The sequence below is a fragment of the Nelumbo lutea genome, chromosome 6, assembly GCF_056320005.1.
Source record: "Nelumbo lutea isolate HS-2025 chromosome 6, American lotus-T2T, whole genome shotgun sequence".
Lineage (NCBI taxonomy): Eukaryota > Viridiplantae > Streptophyta > Magnoliopsida > Proteales > Nelumbonaceae > Nelumbo > Nelumbo lutea.
The window spans coordinates 40,186,892-40,208,958 of NC_142689.1; the positions used below are offsets into that span (position 1 = coordinate 40,186,892).

The 22,067-nt window shown below is 39.6% G+C and overlaps 1 protein-coding gene across 1 annotated transcript; it reads left to right on the forward strand.

The window, feature by feature from the left end:
- The first annotated feature begins 7,797 nt into the window (after positions 1 to 7,797).
- Positions 7,798 to 14,076, forward strand: LOC148848693 (GTP-binding protein YPTM2-like). The gene is made up of 8 exons (XM_088951353.1): positions 7,798 to 7,945; positions 8,072 to 8,154; positions 12,245 to 12,292; positions 12,376 to 12,423; positions 13,046 to 13,117; positions 13,217 to 13,372; positions 13,486 to 13,544; positions 13,806 to 14,076. The coding sequence occupies exons 1-8, from the start codon at positions 7,798 to 7,800 to the stop codon at positions 13,900 to 13,902; spliced, it is 711 nt and encodes a 236-aa protein (XP_088807479.1). The 3' UTR covers positions 13,903 to 14,076.
- Positions 14,077 to 22,067: the final 7,991 nt, after the last annotated feature.

Sequence of the window (22,067 nt, forward strand, 5' to 3'; positions counted from 1 at the left end):
ATGCGTAAAGAAAATGTAGGCAACTGAAGCCGCACTATATGGGTGGAACAAGGGAATGAAATGGTCATACTTGGAAAAGTGATCCACCACCATGAATAAGATAGATTTCCCGCCAACCTTGGGTAGGCCCTCAATGAAGTCCATAGAGATATCAGCCCATATTTGTGTTGGGAGTGAAAGAGGTTGGAGAAGGCCTTCAGGTGTAGGTTTTCCCGTTTTTGTTGTTGGCATGTGGAGCAATTCTAGATGAAGTCCCGAACAGAAGTCTTCATGCCAGGCCAATGGAAATTGGCTTGGACGCGATGCAATGTCTTCTGAATGCCCTCATCTGTGGAGTTATGTATACTGAAGATGACGGAGGGAATTAAGGAACAGTCGGCTGGGAGGTATACCCGTCCTTTGTATAGCACCAGCCCATCGTGAATGGACCAATTCGAGTTGGTCATTCCGGACTATATTTTCTGAGCAAGGTCCTTCCATTCCGGTGATTGGAGTAGCGTGCTTTTAATGCCTTCTAACAGGGTGACGCGGGGCTGTGAAATCGCACAAAGGAGCATAGCATCTTCGTCATGTCTAGACAAGGCATCTGTGGCCCGATTTAAGGACCCCGCCTCGTAGTCCACCCGGAAATCAAAGCCGAACAGTTTGCTCGCCCAATGTTGTTGAGGTAGAGTGGTAAGCCGTTGCTCCAGCAGATACTTGAGGCTGTAGTGATCAATCTTGACGACGAAGGATCTTCCCCACAAGGCAATTGGGTGTCCTTGCTGTTTCAATACTGCTCCAATACCTACACCGGATGCATCACATTCGATTGTAAATTCTAGGTCAAAATTCGGTAACTATAGCACGGGTGTGGAGGAGAGGACATCCCTTAAGCTTGCAAAGGCGGCGTTAGCTACGTCATCCCACTGTAATGCGTTCTTCTTTAGCATATTAGTTAATGAGGGCAGCCAATAATCCATAATTTTGTACAAACTTACGGTAGTACCCTATCAGTCCTAGGAACCCGCGGAGAGCCTTGGCGGATTAAGGTTTGGGCCATTCCTGAATTGCTTGGATTTTGGAGCCATCCACTGTGACACCTTGCCCACTGATTATATGTCGCAGATAAAGAACTTGTTGCTCCCCAAAAGAACATTTGGGCCGCTTCAGGAAGAGCTTATGTTGGCGCAGAAGTTCAAAAACAGTTCATAGGCGATGTACGTGCTCAACCCATGATTTACTGTAGATGAGGATGTCGTCAAAGAACACTAAGATGAATCTGTGAAGGTGGGGCCAAAATACCTTGTCCATCAGCGACTAGAATGTGGATGAGGCGTTGGTGAGAACGAACAACATAACTAAAAATTCAAAGTGACCATGATGTGTTTGGAAAGTTGTTTTCTCCACATCCTCGGGGGCCATCCGAACCTGAAAATATCTCGATCTGAGGTCTAGCTTCGAGAAGTACTAGGCTCCGTGGAGCTCATCCAGCAGCTCGTCCACCACGGGAATAAGGAATTTGTCCTTGATGGTTTTGTCATTGATCTCTCTGTAATCCACACAAAACCTCCAAGTACCGTCTTGCTTCGGCACCAATAAAACCAGCGAGGAGAAGGGGGAGCGGCTAGGGCGGATGATCCCTTGTTTCATCATGTCCATACACTGCTTCTCTATCTTGTCCTTCTGCAAATGTGGGTAGCAATATGGCCAAATGACAACCGGCTCTGAACCCACTATCAGAGGGATCTGATGGTGACACGATCGGGTGAGTGGAAGTTCCTTGGGTTCTTGAAATATATCTGAGAAGTTGGTGAGGAGTCTTTCAATATCTGTTGTGTGCATAGTTTCACCTTGGAGTGTATGCACCTGTGGTTTTTTTGCCTTTACTCTGGTTCCCTGCCAAGTAACTTGTTTTCCATTCAGGTGGAATGACATTGTTAGGGTGCTGAAATCCCATAGGATAGGGCCTAGGGTAATCAACCATTTGCGATGGCTACCTGTAGTTGCGGTCTGCTTTCCACTGGTAATTTCAGCTGAAGGGCAGCTTGCTCACTTACAAAGTTGTGCGTGCTTCCCGAATCTACGAGGATACGTACTGGTTTCCCTGCCACCTGCGCCCGTAGCTGCATAGTTTGAGAGGTCTTTATCCCATTGATGGCGTGGAGGGACATCTCGGGTTCTAATGCTGCAGGTTCATCCTCGTCTTCCTCCAGTTCGTCTACCAGAAGGCAAAATACCTCTTGCATCTGTGCCCCGCTAAATATAGCTAATCACAGTTGAAGCATTGCCTTCTTGCCCGGCGATCTGCCATCTTGGCTCTTGATAAACGTTTGATGGGGGGTGTCATCATGCTGCTTCCTATGCTAGGTGTCGATCTGGGAATGATACCTGTGTGAAGCTTTTGCTCCCTACTGGTTGTCGAAGAAGGGGCCACCCCGGTTGACTTCGGGGGTGTCCATGATGTCGTCGGTCAACCAATGTTGAAGGACCCTCGGCTGATCTATAGCTTACGTTCGAAAGCGCGAGCTAGGTTCATGGCGGTAACCAAGTTGGGAGGATGTTGCATCTCCACATCTGCCCTCAGGGGTTCAACTAATCCGACGGTGAACATGTCCACTTGTTGATCTGGGCGTACCGAGGCTGCTCTGGCAAGGAGGGTCTGAAATTGGCACTGGTATTCAGCCACGGTGCCTGATTGTTGAGGTTGATTAACTCACCTAGCGGGTTGCTCGTCAAAGGGGGTCCAAACCTGAGGAGGCAGTAGGACTTGAATTGGTCCCAACTGAGCCCGGGTTCCTCCTGCTCCACTCGGTAGAACCAGAGTTGTGCTTCCTCCGTTAGATGGAACGCGGCCAGACTGACCTTATCTCTTTCCTCCATACGCTGATTGCGGAAGAATTGTTCCCAACGGTATAGCCATCCCAATGGATCTCCACTGCCGTTGTACGAAGGGAACTCCAGCCTACTATACTTGGGGATAACTGCGGCTGACGGGGCGACGATCTGTTGTTCGCCAGATGATTCCGCCAAATCTGGTCGGCGGCTGTTGGTGGTTGTCGGCCCTTCGGGGCTCTTCTCCCTGTTAGAGAAATACGTCTATAGCAAGCGATGTAGCTCTCGGACATCGTCCTTGACTTCTCGTACCTCTGCGTGGTTCTCCACGAGCCGGTGCTCCAATTCGTGGACCCTAGATGACAACAGCTCCAGATCGCCCATGACGTTTGACTCTGATACCAAAATGTTATGGGCCCGGGCATAAGATCTCGTCACGGGTCAGTCCACAGAGAGAACCTCTAGTTTCCCCTTGCCCCTCCCTTACCCGATCGTGGCGACCTAAGGGGTGATTTGTCTAAGAGATCACCCTAAATCTCCCTTACTCTTCTCCTTGACTGAAAATTTTGGATGTTTTATTCTTTAATCGCAGCTCCTTAAATAGGAGATTACAAGAGGTAAGAGTCCTCCTTGTAGGAAGACTCCTTGTTGAATTCGACTGCTTATAGATAAGTTTCCTAAGATAAATCAACTCCTGCTACTCTTCTACCGGTCCTTATTGGAATAGATAAAGTAAGAAAAGTAAGAAACAAATAAGATAAACTGCTAAAGATAAGATAAGCTGCGGCTGGCTAAATAATCCCACGTGGGGCCCCTCATCACTACTGCTGCCGGACACCTCTTCCCTGCTGCTGCCAGCGAAGGTACTTCTTCCCAACGAACACATCCACAACACATGCACTATTAAATTCTATGACCAATCAATGGTTTGATGTTATTGTCCTTATCCAAGACCAAGGAAAAGTCTATGGTCATCATTAATGGCCTGTAGGATGAAGGAATTATGCTCCAAGAGCAATTTGTTATTAGGGCTCTCATTGAGAAGCTCATACAATAATGGTATGAAACAAAAGTAGAAAGAAATGACATTAGAATATCAAAATAGATAAAAAGAATAGGGAAAAGAAAATGGCTAAAGCAATGAATAAAATGACTTTGAAGACAAATTTGATTGAAGACAAAGTTGAGAAGAAGCATGAAAGAATGGAGGATTTCACCATCATGGTAACAAATTTAGGAAGAATTCAATCTTAACCTCAGGAAAAAAGGAGCAAGGGCATTGGACATCACAGTACAGACTCAACAAGAAGAATTTGGAAATGGCAACAATGACAATAATAATAAGAACCTAGTCAATTTGACTGAATCAAATGTTATTGCTGTGATAGTAATGTCTGAAGTGAATATAGTGGCAAACTTAAAGGAATGGATGGTGGATACAGGTGTTAAAAAGCATATCCACAGCAACCGAAACTAGGCCCACACCCATCATTGGCAAAGGAAAGGTCCTCTTGAAATTGACCTCCAAGAAAATTTTATCCTCTTTAAATGTGCTTCACGTCCCTAACATTTGTAGAAATCTAATCTTGGGCTCTTTACTTAATAAAGTGGGAGTTACATTCTCCTTTGAATCTGATAAACTTGTACTCAACAGAAATTCTTGATAAACTTCAAATCAAGAATGGAAATGCTTCTAATTCTTCTGATTATATTGTTGGCTCTACTAACACTCTTCTATTTATATTGATTTCTGTGAACAATTAAAATTCACTAAGAAAAGTCATAAAACAATATAAAGACGGATTGAGTTACTTTGATTAATACAAAGTGACTTAAGAGATATGAAAAGTACTATGTCTAGAGGAGGAAAATCCTATTACATAATTTTTGTAAATGACTTTTCTAGATTCACTAAAATATATTTTCTCAGAAACAAAGGTGAAGTAAAAGAAACGTTTTTTGAAATATAAGAATGAAGTTGAATTATGATTGAAAAGGAAGATTAAAACACTTGGAACAGGAAGAGGAGGAGAATATGACTTTCAATCCCTTAAGAAATCCTATGAAGATGCACGAATAATTCATGAAACAATGACCCCTTATTTTCTAGAATCTAAAGGAGAAGTATAAAGAAAAAAACAGAATTTTAAAGGAAATGATGAACTATTTATTAATAAGTTATGATTCACCTCAAATATATAGGGGAAGCCATAATAAAAGCTTTTTTTTTTTTTTTTGCAAAATAGAATTCTGAATAGGAAAACCAAATTTAAAATTTGGAAGGGTTATAAACCAAATTTAAAATTCCTGAGTGTAGGGATGTTTAGCAAAAGTTAGAATTTCTAAACCTAAGAAGAGAAAAATTGGACCAAGAACAATGGATTGCATATTTATTGGTTATGCACAAAATAGTGCAACTTATTAGTTCTAGTATTAAAATTCAAAAATAATATTCTAGAACCAAATACTATCTTACAATCTCAAGATGTAGAATATTTTTAAACCATTTTCCCCATAAAAGGTTTACAATGAATAAGGAAATTATGAGTGATAATTCAATTGCAATATCAAACACCAAAGAGTTAAACAAGAATATTGAAATAGAATTTAAACAAAAAAAGCAAAAGACCAAAAAAGGAAATTAACATGGCTGATGGTATGTTTACATACTTGGTTGATGAAGATCCTAATCTATACTACCTATAAAAGAGCAAATGCCCCTTTTTCTGGAATTTTCATTGGACGTTTTCTATCCCTCTTTTCTAAACATACAATGGGCATAAAGAGGGCATTTATGTCCCTTACTCTCATTTTAGAAACTGTCCACTTATAACTGTTTAGAAACTGTCCATGAATTATAAATAGTTTTGTCTTAGAGATAATGTCACATGCAAATGCATGTACATGTTTACTAGTACCTAAAAAGAAGCCATAACTTCATCAAATACAACGTTTTGGAAATAAGGTATTAATAGTGAATTAGAGTTTATCCTATCAAACTATACTTGGGAATTAGTTGATTTACACAAAATGGCTTAAATAATTGACTATAAATGGGTTTTTAGAAATAAACTCAAAATTAATGGAACAATTAATAAATTTAAGGCAAGTTTAGTTACTAAGAGATACAAACAAAGAAAAGGTGGAGATTATTTTGACAATTTTGATAAGTAGAATTGCTGCAATTAGAGTACTCTTAGCTATAGCCCCAATAAATAAATTAATTATTCATAAATGGATGTCAAAATAACAATTTTAAATGGAAACCTAGAGGAAGAAATCTATATAAACCAGCCTAAAAGATTCAAGGCTCCAAAACAAGAACATAAAGTATGTAAATTAATAAAATCATTATATGGATTAAAACAAGAACCAAAACAATGGCATATAAAATTTGACACTATATTGAGTATTAAGCTCTAATGGTTTTGTCATAAATGACAGGATATCTGCATCTACAAAAAATTTAATGGTGATTCTAGAGTCATAATGTGCTTCTAGAGTCATAATGTGCGTCTACAAAAAATTTAAAATCATTACCTGGGTAAATGTAGTTACCTAGGTAAGTTTTTCCAAGGAAACACTTATCCGGGTAAGTGCATTTACCCATGTTCTTTTATTTCTCAGGTAAATAAAGTAATGACCATTTTAGTCATAAAAATCCATTATTAAATGGGGAATTTTTGTCCCATTCAAGTGTTAGCAACTTTCTTCCTACGTGAGAAATTTATTTACCCACATAGGAGATTGGGTACCCAGGAAAATAAACTTTCCCTAATCCCTACATTAATCTGAAAAATGAACATGGGATTCTTGGCGAATGGGAACCAAAATCCCACTGACCAACTTTCCCCCCTCTCAAAATCCATAAAAAGAGTGCCCCCTAAGAAATTTTTAATGTCTAAATTTGATATATAATATTTAGTCAAAGCAGATGTTATCTTAAAAATGAAAATTTATAAGACAAATAAATGTATTATATTGTCTCAATCACATTATGTTGAGAAAATTAATTCTTAGAAGCTTTGGACAATTTGATATATAGTAATCCTTAAACCCCCTCATGGTCCTAGTATCCACTTGGTTAAAAATAAAGGCAATGTTGTATCTCAACTATAATACTCCAAAATCGTTGGTAGTTTGATATATTTGAAAAATTATGTTCGCCTTGATATTGCATATTCTAATAATCCCTCTATACTAGAAGGTTCCAGTGATGCAAATTAGATTTATAATTTAGAATCTAATTCTACTAGTAGTTATGTTTTCACATTTAGTGGGGGTGTTGTATCTTGGAATTCTTCTAAACAAACTTGCATAGCTAAATCTACCATGAAATTTAAATTCATTACCTAAGAAAGGGCTAGGACTAAAGTTGAATGGTTGAGAAATCTCTTAAACAATATACCATTGTGTGAAAAGCCATTTCCCTCTTTTTCACTGCATTATGATGTAGGAAGGGTTAAAAAGCATATTAGACATGACCAAACCAGACCTAATGGCTGGTCGAATTTTTAAAATTTTTCTAATCCAACTTAAAAATCGGTTTCTCGATGATTTTGAAATTTGAAATTTCATATAAATCTTACACATATTTCATGGATTTTTAGCGGCAGTCTAATAAAACTGCCGCCAGAGGCCAAACGACTGCCGCTAAAATATTCCTCCCGCCCACTCTCTCTCGCTGTCTCTTACTCAGTCGTCTCTCACCTTCTCTATCCCTCTCTCTCGGTCATTCCTCTCTCGCGTTCCCTTGCTCTCAGTCATCCCTCTCTCGCTCTCCCTCGCCCAGTCGTCTCTCTATCTCTCTCCCTCAATCGTCTCTCTCTTTCTCTCGCTCTCTCTCGCTAAGTTCTCTCTCTCTCTCGCACTCGTGCTCAAGCCAATAGAGAGTAACATGCCAAGATCGGGGCTAGGTTTAGGGTTAAGGTGCCACTAAAGGTGTATCACATCCCCAAAGTCCCCGAATTGAATCTCACTGGAATGGAAGGGGAGCTCAAGCAATACGTTGGCCTCTGGAAGGGGAAGCGCATCTCTGCCAATCTCCCTTTCAAGGTTGAGTTCGTTACCGAAATTGAGTACGTCGAATTCTTCGCCCACCTCAAGGAGGACGAGTTTGAGTACGTCGACGGCAATGACGATTGAGATGTTATTCCTGACTAGCTTGGCTACTGTGGATGTTATTCCTCTGTTCCTTGCAACAGCTTTTGATCTAAGTTGATGATCAAGATTCGGTGATATCATCCCTATCATCTAGAGGAAAAGAGCAGCCTACTTCTGAAGCTGAACCTGCTGTTAGTATTCAGCATATTCCAAGTGGCATCAAAGTGCAATCATCAGGTATTCCAGGACTAGCTTAAACTGTGCACTTATTACCTTTTCTTATGGGGATTGATTTGGGTATACCCCTAACAAGAATAGATTCAAAAAGAAAAATTAATTGTTTGAAATCATTGGCGGTATTTTTGTCTTTTAAAGCATGCACTTTCTGACTAATGATTAGAAGGATGCCCCCTTTATCGAAAATGAGATGTGCCCAAATCACTTCACATTTTATTAATATTTCGTATCTTGCTTATGTTAATTTAGCTAGAATCCTCCGTATGACTATTAGTGTAGTTAAAACCAAAGGATCTGAAGTCGAATATGAAGTATAAATAAGTAAATAATCCACTTTTGAGAAAATGGGGAAGGTGATAGGAGAAAATAAATTAATCAAAACATACGTATGCATCCATTACGTCTTAAATCAAAATTATGATAAGAAGTCGGCATTACTTTTGGTATTTATTTGATAAAGTTATGATGAGTTCCATCACATGTTGTTTTGCTTTGGGTGAATACTATCATCCACTTCTTGAAGCAACAGCTTTCCTTCAATGACCGTATAGCAATCCACCCACCCACCCCCCTCTTTGGTAGTCTCTTGCTGCATACTTTACATAGTACAAGATATTATGGAGAAGTAAAGATTATTTTATCCAAATCCACTGGAGAGATTATATTTTTTATCCTAAAACTAATGATTAACTTATATGAAGTTTTCATGGGACTAGCTCTGAAGTCATAATCTTTATTGAGATCCATTTCAACTTTACATGATTAAATCTGGATGCAAGATTGATTATATTGTTGTTTCTAACCAAGTTATTATAAACTTGAAGGTTATGTATAAATGGGTTTTGTGAAAACCCCTCTTTGTATACTTTGAAGTTTCTACAATGTTATGAGCTCTTACCTTGAGATTATTGAATGGAGAAAATAAAATAGTTCCAATGCAATCAATAACTCAATGCAAAAGATTTTCTTTGGTATGACATTTTTTCTACTCAGGGTGTATTCATCTTGTTTCCATCACAGACAAAGGAAAGAACTGATTATATGTTTGTCTCTTATGAAAGGGTTGTTGGTGGAGGATTGGAACCCATCCAAAAAACTAATGAGGCCAGTAATTACTAAGGTCTGATGAATTGATTTTTTTTTTTTTTGATAGATAAAAAATTAATTCATTAATCAAAGGATATAGCACTACAAATAACCCAACATAGAGAGGTACGAGGTGCAGCCTCAAAAAACACAAATTGCAACCTCAACAAACAATAATCAAAAGATATAGCTGTACAAGTAAATTGTTCGACATCATGGTAAATTGCAAGACAATTTGCAAACCCAAAGCTAAAGGGTTCTAGGGATGCCCTGTTAGGGAAATAGTTGTGGAGGTTCAAAGAGCAGCCTAAAAGTTTGTAGAGGAGGCTAATTGTTTCCAAGTATGGATCTAGTAGAAGAGATTGGGAGATAGAAGATGTAAGGGCCCGTTTGGTTTGTGGGAATAGAGGTGTGGAATCAGAATTGGAATGGCCCATTCCTATTCCAACTGTTTGGTTGGGCGGAATTGGGATCCCGTTCCCATTCCTGGTTGAAGGGCATTCCCCCATTTGAGGGAATCGCCATACCCGCCCCCTCCCTTGGGAATGAGATTTCATTAGCTGATTCCTATTCCTGTTTGAATTAAACAGGCTATGGGAATAGACCATTTCAGTTCCTATTTTGGAGGATTTGATTCCAATTCCAATTCTGACTACAAACTAAACGGACAAAGGGTCCTTTATGAAGGGTGTAAAATATGATGTTGGTAATGGACAAAGGATCCTTTTCTGGAAGGCAATTCAGAAAATTCATTCTCAGTTTATGAGATTGCTGTGAACAAGAGTGCAACAATATTTATCAAAAAAAAAAAAAAACAATAGTGCAACAATATTTATCAAAAAAAAAAAACAATAGTGCAACAATGGCTGAATGTATGGAAAGGCAGAATCGGTGTTGTGTTTGGAATCCTCAGTTCCAGAGGAACCTAAACGATTGGGAGGTGAGTTCCTTGATCGGTTTGTTACAGAATTTGTATACTAAGGACAAATGGTGCAAGGGAAGACAAAAGCAAGTGGATCTTAAAGAAATCAGGTGAATATTTTGCTAACTCTTTCTACAACAGTTTGACAAGGGAGGATGTGAAAGAAATAGCAGAATTTCCGTTGGGAGGCAGGGTTCAAAAGAAGAGGTGTTCAGAAAAGTATTTGGCATGGTATTTTCTTGATTGGCAAATCACTCTCTAATCAAAATCTGACACAAATTCTTTTTTTTTTTTTTATCAGGATTTTCTTTTTTGTTAGGAACCTGTAAGATTTTTTTGTTTGTTATTGGGCTTATTGTAATTGGGTCAGTTTGGTTTTCCCTTGTACAGAATCTCATTGTACAGGGATTACCCGTGTATCATGTTTTGGCTTATAATGAAATACTTTACCTTCCAGTTTCATAAACAAATAAAAAAAAAAAAACAAAAACAAAAAGGTATCGATTGATCTTGTTACTAACAGGGTGACTCATTGGCTGAAGACCACAAAGGAGTTTGGAGATTTTAGTTAGAGGAGAGGTTCTGGTTGAGCTCTGTTGACTCCTGAAGACACAATCAAGTTCAATTTTGCTGATTGCTCATTGGGGAAACCAAGGCCTTCAGAGATTTGAGGTGTTTCCCAGTCACAAGGGCATTTCCCACTCTTTGAGGGGGGTTTGACTGATGTATGTTCCAAGCTTCATTAGAGTGGAAGCAGTAGGCAGTGTTTTAGAAGGCAGTGAGATGTACTCCATGAGGTGAGGCAAAGCCAAACTGCCTTGCCTCAACCTCGTTGAATACATAGTGAGAGGCTTAGATCTCAGATTGGATGAGGCGCGTGCTTCATCTATACAACCTTATACTTCAGAAAGAAAAATATTAAAAGCATATTAGTCTATGATATTCTCCAAAAGTTAATTTGATTGTTTATTTGGCTGGACTAAAAGATCTCACATATATTCATCCATGACACTTGAAAATGGGACCGATCAATCTACAAACTAAAATTGACAGTTATGGTTTTTTTTAAATCAAAAAATAAAAATAAATAAAATAGAAATTATTAATAGAATAAAATCAAACAAAATTTTCAAACTCCTTTTTATCCACTGACACTTACAAGCCCTTTAGTTCTGATAAGGAAGTTGAATATGATGAAAAATACATTTAAAAAATTACAAATTAGTATATATTGAAAAATAGACTAGATTAAATGCAAATTAAGTAAAAATATTATTTTATTAGACAAAAAGGATATAAATGTAAAAAACAAAAGAATATCATATTAAAAAGAACTTCCATTTAATAAAAAGTAAATATATAAATTGAGTAAAGAAATAAACCATATGTATGGATAAACTAGGAAGTATGCAAATTAAGTAAATGGGTTATTTGATTTAGATAAAGGGAAGGTTCAGGCACAAAGCAAAATAACAATTAAAATTTCAAAATCATAGGATACATATTAAAACAATGTTTAACAAAGAAACAAATTAAAATAATTATATACATATGTATATATTCACACATGTATATGTGTGTTTGTATAAACAATATAATTTATACTTAGAGGTTTAGTGGGCTGACTCCTAATGTGCTCTTGAGGGTCTTTGGAAGGTTGTGGTTCGTGTTTTTTTCTCTGTTTCTATGTTGTTTGTTGTCTCTTTCTTTTCCTATGGTTGTGGAAAGAGGATTTGTCAAGATATGTATCTGGAATTTGAAATCTATTTAATGTAAATATATATATATATATATATATATATATATATATATATATATATCCTGATAATTGTCCATGCCAGATGTTAATTTGAGTAAAACTAAAATTGATGGTTTTAATACAATATAGGCATGGGTATTGCTTGTCTTTATTAATTTTTAATTGATGCTAACTCTGTCTGTAGTGGCATCTTTGCCTCATTGGTTAAAGATTTCTTTTTATGTTGTCTATGCATTTTTAACTATGAGCTACTGTGACTATTCCTATGGAATTAAATGTCATTGCTCTTCAATCATATTTTTCCTCTTTGATCATTCAAACAGGATGATTCATATCTTGACAGTTACATCAGCACCATTGGAATTGACTTTGTAAGTGATTATTACATATTACTAAATCTTCCTCCTTACATAGGTGCATGGTGCTAAATTGTACTCCCACCTTTTATTTATAGAAAATACGTACTGTGGAGCAGGACGGGAAGACAATTAAGCTTCAAATTGTGAGTATAGTTAAAATTTTAGATGCATTATCTATTCTTGGTTGCTTATATGACAATGGCTATAAGCAGTGTAGCACACCAAATAGTTGTGTTCCTTATTGCCTAGAAGACTTGTATGATATTGTTTGTTTTTAATTAATAGTTCTGAATTTTATTTGAGAAATGTTCATCAATCCTGGTGCTGCCCTAGCTGTGGGATAAGAGAACTACTGAAAGTGTGGAACTAAATTTCAATAGATTATCTTAAAAGGATTCAACTGCTCAAGATCGAGGAGAATTTCTGGTCCTGGGTCTAATGATCAGCCAACCTTGTTTTGTTTTTGCCCCAGATAATTTTATTGCAGAGCCCTCCCCATGAATATTGCTGAGCCAATGTTTTTTAGTAGGGTTATACTAGCTAGAGCCTTTTATTTTAATTCACATTTGTGGTGTGTTTGCCACTGGAATTCATGGCTTCTGCTTGTCCCTCTGGAATTCATGGAATGATCATGTAATGAACCTTATTTCTAATATTGACTGATTGTTGACCACATATTGGAGTCAATTTGGTTTTTTGGGCACTCATACCTTTTTAGTTGGTGTTTTTTCATGCTAACCCATTCTGCTTATATGAATTTTGCAGTGGGACACCGCTGGGCAAGAACGTTTCAGGACAATAACTAGCAGCTACTACCATGGTGCTCATGGAATTATAGTCAGTCATTTCCCACTTCTTTTTCCTTTGTTTGCATAGCCTCTCTCTCTACTTGTCATTGCAATTCAATTATCTCAAACTTGGTTGTTTCTTGGGCAGGTGGTATATGATGTAACAGATCAAGAGAGCTTTAACAATGTCAAACAATGGTTGAATGAAATTGACCGCAATGCTAGTGAAAATGTCAACAAGCTTCTGGTTGGGAACAAGTGCAACCTTACAGCACACAAAGTTGTCTCTTATGAGACAGCTAAGGTATTACTGATAATTCCCATGCTTTTAGGTGACTACTTTTCTGTTGAAGCAACTCCTGTTCTTCTTGGAGATGTGAAAAATGGTTTCTTCGTATTTTCTTTCTGTTGTTTTAGGCCTTTGCTGATGAAATTGGGATACCATTCATGGCTATGGCTGCTGAGGTCAAGAATAGGTACTGCTTATGCCTGCTTTCTATGCATTGGAATAATATCATATCGAATAAAAGGGGGGTTATATGAAATTGGCACACTGATGGAAATACTTGCATTCTCGCGAGAAGGCTTTGCAGTGTAGTATTATGATTATCATCCGTCGGTGTGACTTCTCACTTCTAGTCCAGCATTAGCTGGGTCTTTCAATTACATTTGTTTATGTGGATGACCTTGTATCAGCTACCTGTATTTCATTTCCTGTTTGGTTTTGGTGTCTGCAGGATGGCAAGCCAACCTACTATGAACAATGCCAGGCCTCCAGTGGTGCAGATCCAAGGACAACCTGTTGCTCAGAAGACTGGATGCTGCTCCTCTTAGATTGAAGTATTTATTGGTACTGTGTTGCCTGCTCAATGGCATGTAAAAGTAGTTGTCTTTTCTTTCTACTTGAGTTCTAAACGACTGATCACTTCCAACCCACTTTATCATGATTTGCTTTTCATTTTGGTTGCTTCAGATTGTTGCTAAAATCCATTCTTTTCAACTACTTGATTCTAAGAAGGCATGTACAAATCAGAAATATTAGTTGCAGTTATTTCTTTTCAGTGTTGCGCCCTTCTATCATGACATAATATGTATGGCACATGGATGGATACCAATGCAATTTTGCTTCGCAAAACAATTTAATCTTACTAATTCGTAAAACAAATAATTGGCATATGGTGACCAATTATTTCATATCAATTCAGATCTAAAACAAGTATGTAGAGTAATAATTATTAAATACATAAGCAATGGAAGCTAATTGAACGTTGACTCCATCTTGCCTGATTAGGTTATAATGAATAAATTATTAAATACTAAAGCGAAATAGGCCATTCCGATTCGGATTTCAATCACGAACCAAACTGGTCCTTAATTCTGAAAATAGTATAGTTTAGCCCATGGTTTTGAAAGCAGGACCGACTAGGTTATATAAATAAATAGAAATACATGTTTTGGGCTGCCACTAAAAGTGCCATTTAGCGGCAGTCGATTCATCTTTCTCGTAGCATTTTTAGTGCCAGTTTTTTTGTTCTTTACCAGCAGTCGAGAAAACTACCGTTAGAATTTCTAGTGACAGTAATTTTAGCGGCTTTTTGCCAACTGCCAGTAAAGTTTCTAGCGGCAGTTTTGGGGACCTTTGATTGCGCTAAAAGTCATTTTTCCTGTAGTGCCAATGTAAGACACAAACTGACCTCCCATAAAAAATGGCACAACAGTGAAATGGAATCGATTTGGCAATGCAGTTTCTACACTTAGAAACTCCAATCTTGGGATCGATACAATAGTGTGAGCTTTCTTAGGCCTGATGTTTTTCTCTAAAATCTGGCCATTTGGCAAGCTTTTTAGAGAAGATCTTTTGGTATCTCTAACAATCAAAAGGTGTAGTAAACTTTTGCATTCCAAAAATACTAAAAAGCTCCATTTGGAGCTTTCGGAAAATTGCTCAAGGGCTTCTCACATCCTTTTGGCGCGTTGACTTTTGGGGGATAGATCTACTACGGACCAAATGGGAAAAGACACAAATGTGGTTTGCTGGGCTTGTAAATAGCTAACAAACTGCACGAAAAGACATGCCAAATGGGGCCTAGTTAGGAATCGAAGGAAAACAGTGCCTAATAGGGCTGGAACGAACTAGGGTTTTATGGGAGCAAGGGAGTTGAGAAAGAGAGCTTAGGATAGAATGGTTTGTCCATACCTTTCTTCCCTTATATAAAGCACTCTCCTAGTCCTACAAGGAGCTAAATTCAAATTAGAATTAAATTAGGGTTTATCTTTATGGATAAATTCTATCTTATTAAGTTATCACGTGCCTACTTAATTAATTATTTTAGTAATAAGCCTTAGTCCCATTTTCTTTAATAGCTCATTTTCCTATTCATTGTAAGGCCATGTAGGCTTGAACATTGTATGACATGGAACGCACAAAGGTCTCACACAAGTCAATAAGGGTTTAGTCCCACCCCTAGAAGAGGTTAGGTTGAATTCACTACCCAAGGGCAATAAACCTTTAGTTAATCAATTTGGGATTAGTTGGGCCCAACATTTGCATATAATTAATACTTGGATTTAACCATCATATGAAAACCCAAGGACAATGGATTTGTGTAAAATGAACTATATCAGGTAATCAGCACTATAATTGTCTCTTACACCTAATCTCTTGGCCATAATCATTAAAACACTTCTCATAGATAGGGGTGAGCAAATGGGTAGATTCTACCCAGAATCGAATGGAACCGACCTTGAACTCACCCTACCCAATTTGTTACACAGTAGGGTTTGGTTCCAATTTTTTGGAACTAACCCCCACCTAGGTCATTTCCAAGGTCTAAGGGTTTACCCTACCCGAACCAACCTTGGTTGGCCTTGGTGGAACCGAACTTTTCATGAAATAAACCCCTAAATATTTTTAAGGTTGCAAAGATTTGAACCCAAGCATTCATGGTCACAAAAACCATGGTCTCAGTTGACCATTGATTTACTAAAGTGATTTGATCATTTGTTTTCATTTTAATATTTGAATGTGTATAATAAGTAATGTAAATAAGGTAATATTTACAAAATTTAAATTATAATGACAAAATTTGAATCATATATTAATATATTATGATGATCTACATATTAAATTACTCAATTTAATCAATAAAGGTAATATAATTAATCTTTAAACTATACATTATCATTATTGAAAATCAAGTTTTTAAAGACATGTTTCATTTTTTAATGGGGGAGATTAAAGAAAAAATAGGTTCGATGGGTAGAACCTGGAACCGACCTCAGAACCACCAAGGCTAGAACCAACCCTGGTTTCAGTTCCAAAAACCCAGAACCAACCCCCACAAGATAGGTTCTAGGTTCTGCCATGAAACCGAACCAAACTAGTCCATACTCACCCCTACTCATAAGGAAGGACCTCTTTCCTGATTGCCACAATCTCTATTTAGATAGATTTTGGGATTAAAACATTTTGCAAACATTTTTCATATAATAGTAATATAACATATTAAATACATTTTGCAAATTAAATTTCAAATATACTTGAAATCTGTTGCCAATAGTTTAGGTTTTCATAAAAGATAATGTAAATCCTAATATTCATTTTGTCTGACAAAGGGGCCAATCCTATCATTATGATTATCTACTCAAATAATTTTTTTAAACTACCCCAACATGTTTAGATATTTGACGTATGATAGATCTCACTGGTTAGCACATAAAAAACAATTCAGTCCAAAACCTACCCCAACATGTTTAGATATTAAACAAAATAGATCAAATTAATGGCCCTATACACGACTACTTATAAAAAAAAATTATTCACCTGAAAATATGTAGGCCCATAATCTTTCTAATTTAATTTTTTTTTTCAATTTGAATAAAAGACTCTCAAAGGTGTAGGTTCCATTATTTTGGTATGAAATAGGTTTTCAATTACAATTAAATGTTCAATAACAAAATTAAATTAGATATTCCAAATAAATAATATATTTCAAACAAATTTATATTTAGGGGCAGTAGCCCTGTACTTAGTACAGTGTGTCAAACAAAGTTTATCAGAATATATGAATAAAAAAAATACCAAAATACTAGCCCTGTACTTGGTATGAAGGTCATTTTCCAGTTATTGCATTAAAATTTAATATTTTATATTCATATATATTTATTATACATATGTAAGGTAAAAATAATTAGGTTTTTTGAAATGTTTTAATTTTTTGGCCATTTTAAACACAATAAAATGGTTTTAGATTAAATCCAAATCTGATCCACAATCTATGATAATTGGAGATGGATGCGAATCTAGAGGTTTCGTAACTAGATGCAAATGTGGATGCAACTAGATCCAATCTAAATCTAATCCATTTACAACCCTATATTCAAGCAATATTTTTAGGTTAATTATTTGCCTATGAATTTTAATTTTTATTGATGTAATTATTTCCAAATTTAAATAGACTTTAAATTAATGTTATTAGGATTTGAGATTGCAAATGGTATCTATTGAAATTGAGACTCAATTGGTTTAGGAAAGTTCAAGCCCAACACAAAATGTCAACAAAACCATGGCAAGGAGATAGACAACCCAAAATGTGAATGAAATTGTGTCTAGCAATGGTCACAATTAAACGGGGAAAATTCGGAGCTCCCCATTCCCCCAAGGATAGGGATAATAAGGCTAGGATTTTCAATTCCATTGAGGCCGGTATTGGGCATTGTACAAGGCAGATAAGGCCATTCCTAGCCTTCAAGCCGAGCCCATTCAAATTTTGACAAAAGCCCAACCTAAGCCAACCCAAGTCACACCCCTAGTACTGAAGTACCAAGCATGTCTACAATGAGGTATCGCCATATCTCACCCCTAGTACTGAAGTACTAGCTAGAGTTGTTAAAGCATTAGGACACATAATGGCTTCTCTTAAGCAATGTTGCAACCAAACTACCCAATCACGTGCAGTTAGGACATGATTTAGCTTGAAGAGTTATGATGATAGAGAGGGAATCATATTTCAAGTAGATTTGTCGTCTATGAGTGCAACTCCGGTTGACCTGACGTAGCACTTTAAACTGCTTTGGGCTTAGGTCATTGACCTAGGGCACACAAAGTTTGACAAAAGCCCAACCAAACCCGTCCAAGTTGCACCCCTATTCGTCAATATCCCCTATACCAAGCTCTCCAAAGGCCTTAGTTCACAATACAATATTGTCATCTTTGAAAGTGCCCAAAAAGTGCCCAATTAGCCTTGGTACCAATTGCTGCTTTTAAAAACCAGCCCAAAAACAAAACCGTTCTGGCCACTAATTCCTAGGTTAAATGATCCAACCATTCTGTCTCAACCCCAGTCAAACTGTTTTTAGATCCAAAGTTAGACCCAAATCCATGACTAGTTCCCAACTCGATTCAACCATCTGGTCCGGTCTAGTTTTCAAAACCATGGATCCAATCACCATTGTGGTCTTAAATAATTCTTCCAAAGGAGACAGTTCCCATGTTACCCTTAACTACTTCATTAGTAGTGACTTTGATCCAATCCTAAGGGCCTGATGGGGAGGCAACCTTCGCGGCAAAGGGTTCTCTTATGAGTGGATTATTGATTTTTTTTAATGAATCCTGATGTAGAGTGATTTGGCCCGACCCCGTAGCATGAGGACATGTGGACATGACCTGGCATAAGTAACAACTCAACATGACAGCTTGACCACAACTCGGCGTAACAAGCTCGCCGAGGCCCAAACAAACGACTCGACGGGTGTGACAACTCGTCGAGAAGCAAGGCCAAGCTCGCCCCAAGCCTAAGGGTGGAGCACCCCGAGCTCTCCCTTCCTAAGAATGGAGCACCCCAACTTTTGGCTAAGTGTCCCGAGGGAGAAACACCTCGGGACAGCACCGTCAAAACTCCTATTCGTACTTGCTTAAGGCTCACCTCCAGTGTGAGCACCTCGGCATACCTCGGCACCTCGGTGAAAGGCAAACCAGCCCCAGGCGGTTCGGTGCAAAGTAGCTCGGTAGCCTGTAGGGGAAATCTGCCTGACATCCGTACCTCCCGGATCCAGTGGTAGTGCCCACATCCCTTGCTAGGCGACGTTGTGCCTGTCGTCTCTGAAAAGCATGGCATGCCTTACGAGTCCGTACCCTACTACAGTAGCCTACACCTGCCACCTCAGCCCTGCAGTAATGGCTAAGGCAGTGGTGGTTACGCCTGATGTGACTAAGCTCCGGTATAAGAGGACCCCAACCCTCACGAAGCAAAGGTATTGAAGCTAGCACTTTCAGCACTCTTAACTCTTTGTGTTTTCCTCAGAGTTCTAACTTAGCCATCGGAGTGTTCCTGCCGGGCGAGCTCCCCGGGAATCCTTCACGTTCCTCTTCATCTCAGGTGTCATCTGTCATAACTAGGAGCCAAGTTTCAGCTAGCTAGGAGTGCCCAGTTCGTGCTGCATCATTTGGCGCCATCTGTGGGAAACGCTTCAAAAGGCCTTCCTCTAAGTTTTGTGCAACTCTTTCTAAAGAACTCATCAACATCACCGACACCTATGGCTTCCTTCCTCCGGTGGCCAGCCAAGGTCAGCTTGAGGATCTGATGCAGTGCATGTGAGCCATGCAGGCTCAGATGCAACAGTTCCAGCAACTCCAATTCCACCAGCAGCAAGTGTTGCACCAAGTATCCCAATACCAGTATCAGCAACAATTTCCTTCACTCCCTCCTCGGCATCCAGCTGCGCAGCCAACCAAGCATCACTGCCGAAGTGAACTTCCTTCCCGCCGAGGAGAGACCTCGGTATTGTCCCATGGAAGGAAGGAAAGACCTCCTACCCCCGCCTTGCGGCCTGCAGTTAGGTCGGGGGCTTCCGAGCCAGTTAGGCCAGTATCACATCAGCGTTCACAGTTCGAACCTCCGCTTACTGAAAACCGGTTCAAAGTGTTGGCCGATGACCTAGAACAAGGTCCCTCTGTTCACAGCTACCGACAACCGTCCGAGCTTTTCCCTAGGCCCATCAAGCCCAGTAATACCGAGGCTAGCAGCACCAACGCCGAGCCGGTTAAGAAGCAGCGAAGGCGTCACCGAGCTCACCGAACTGCCACCCGTGACCTGCCTGAGCTCGAGGCAAGGTAGAGGTAAGTTCGGGTGAGGTAAAAGCTACACCGCTTCTTTCAGTTCCCTCCCCCCCTGTCACCAGAGCTCCTTGCTGTCCCCATGCCAAGGGACTTCAAGCTCCCCCCGCTGGACAAGCACAATGGGTCCTTCGATCCCAATGACCATGTGGACGCCTTTCAGTCCTAGATGCATTTGGCTAGAGTGAGTGAGTCTTGCATGTGCGTGGCCTTCACCACTTTCAAAGGAGTAGCCCACACTTGGTATTGAAACCTGACACCAGGTTCAATAAGGAGCTAGGCGCAGTTCGTACAGGTCTTCACCTCCCACTTCGTCACCAGTAAAAGGTGCCCGAGGATGCAAGAAAGCCTCCTAGCATAGTCTAGAGGGAAGAAGAGTCCATCCAGAACTACATCAAGCGGTCTAATGATGTTTGCCTGTAGATACCTGACCTAAGCCCTACATTTTGGCTCACTGGGGCTAAGTGGGGCATCACCCACAAGGAGTTCAAGTGGCACGTGGTTGTCAACCAACCCAAGACCGTGACCAAGTTCCTTGAACTCACAGATCGGTTCATAGGGACAGAGGAGGAGATCAATCAGAAGGGCGAGCAGGCCCTTGAAAAAAGAAAAAGGGAACCAGAGCCCCCAGCTCCAAGTGATAGCAAGAAGAAGAAGGATCAAGCTCGGGGGGCAAGGTCAATTCAGCCTTTCTGAGCTCCGACAGCAGAAAGGGATTATACACCCCTCAACGCAAAGCGGGCCAAGATCCTCATGGCGATCAAGGATGCCCCATATGTGAAATGGCCACCTCGGCTTAAGGTTGATCCCGATGCTAGGAATAAAAATTTGTATTGTAGTTTTCATAGAGATCGCGGTCATAGTACCAAAAATTGTGAGAACCTCAACGATGAGATAGAAGAACTTATCCGTCACGGATATCTAAGAAATTTTGTACAGAACAATAATAATAATAAAGCAGATCGGCAGGAGGAGCAAAGTAAAGAGGCTCCCGAGTTCAGTAGACAAGTAGAACAGCCGCAGAGGTAGCCTCCCGACAGGAGACTAGTCCGGGGGACCATCCATGTAATTGTTGAAGGGTCAATTATCACGGGCTGCACTTCAGCTTCAGCTTGGTCATCAACTCGCGAGGACGCCAGGGAAGAGCTTAACCCCCCGAAAAGGCCAAGGATGGACGAACCGATCTTCTTCACAGAAGATGATGCGTGAGGGGTTCATTATCCCCATGATGACGCGCTCGTCATAAAGGTAAAGATCAACTACTTCAAGGTCAAGCACATCGTAGTCGACTAGGGCAGCTCGGCAGACATTATTTTCAAGGTGACCTTCGATCAGCTCTAGCTCCAGGAAAGTGACTTGAAGCCCACAAGCGCTCCACTTGTGGGATTTAACAGTGAGGAGGTCAGGCCTTTAGGGAGAGTCGTTGTACCGGTGGAGGTCGGCACCTGGCCTAGTGTGGTAAGGCTCAATCATGAGTTCCTGGTGGTCGTGACCCCCTCCCCATACAATGCAATAGTAGGTCGGCCCATCACCCACGCCTTACGAGTAATAGTCTCCACCTACCACCTGGCGATGAAGTTCCCTACAGACTTTGGAGTCGGAGTGACGCGGGGCGATCAGCTTGAGTCCCGCAAGTGCTACGTAGCCGCCCTCAAAGGAAAGGCCAAGGTAGCAGATGACCTCGAGCTAGAGCGACCTACGGAGTAGTTCACGGAGTGAGCCACGGCTACCAAAGAGACCATCCCCATCCCGACTTCAGTAGAGGATCCAGCTCGGGTACTTCAGATCGGCGCTTCTATTGAGGAACCCCTGCAGTCTCATCTAGTAAGCTTCTTACTCGAAAATTTAATGTTTTTGCATGGTCAATGGCAAAAATGTCCAGCAT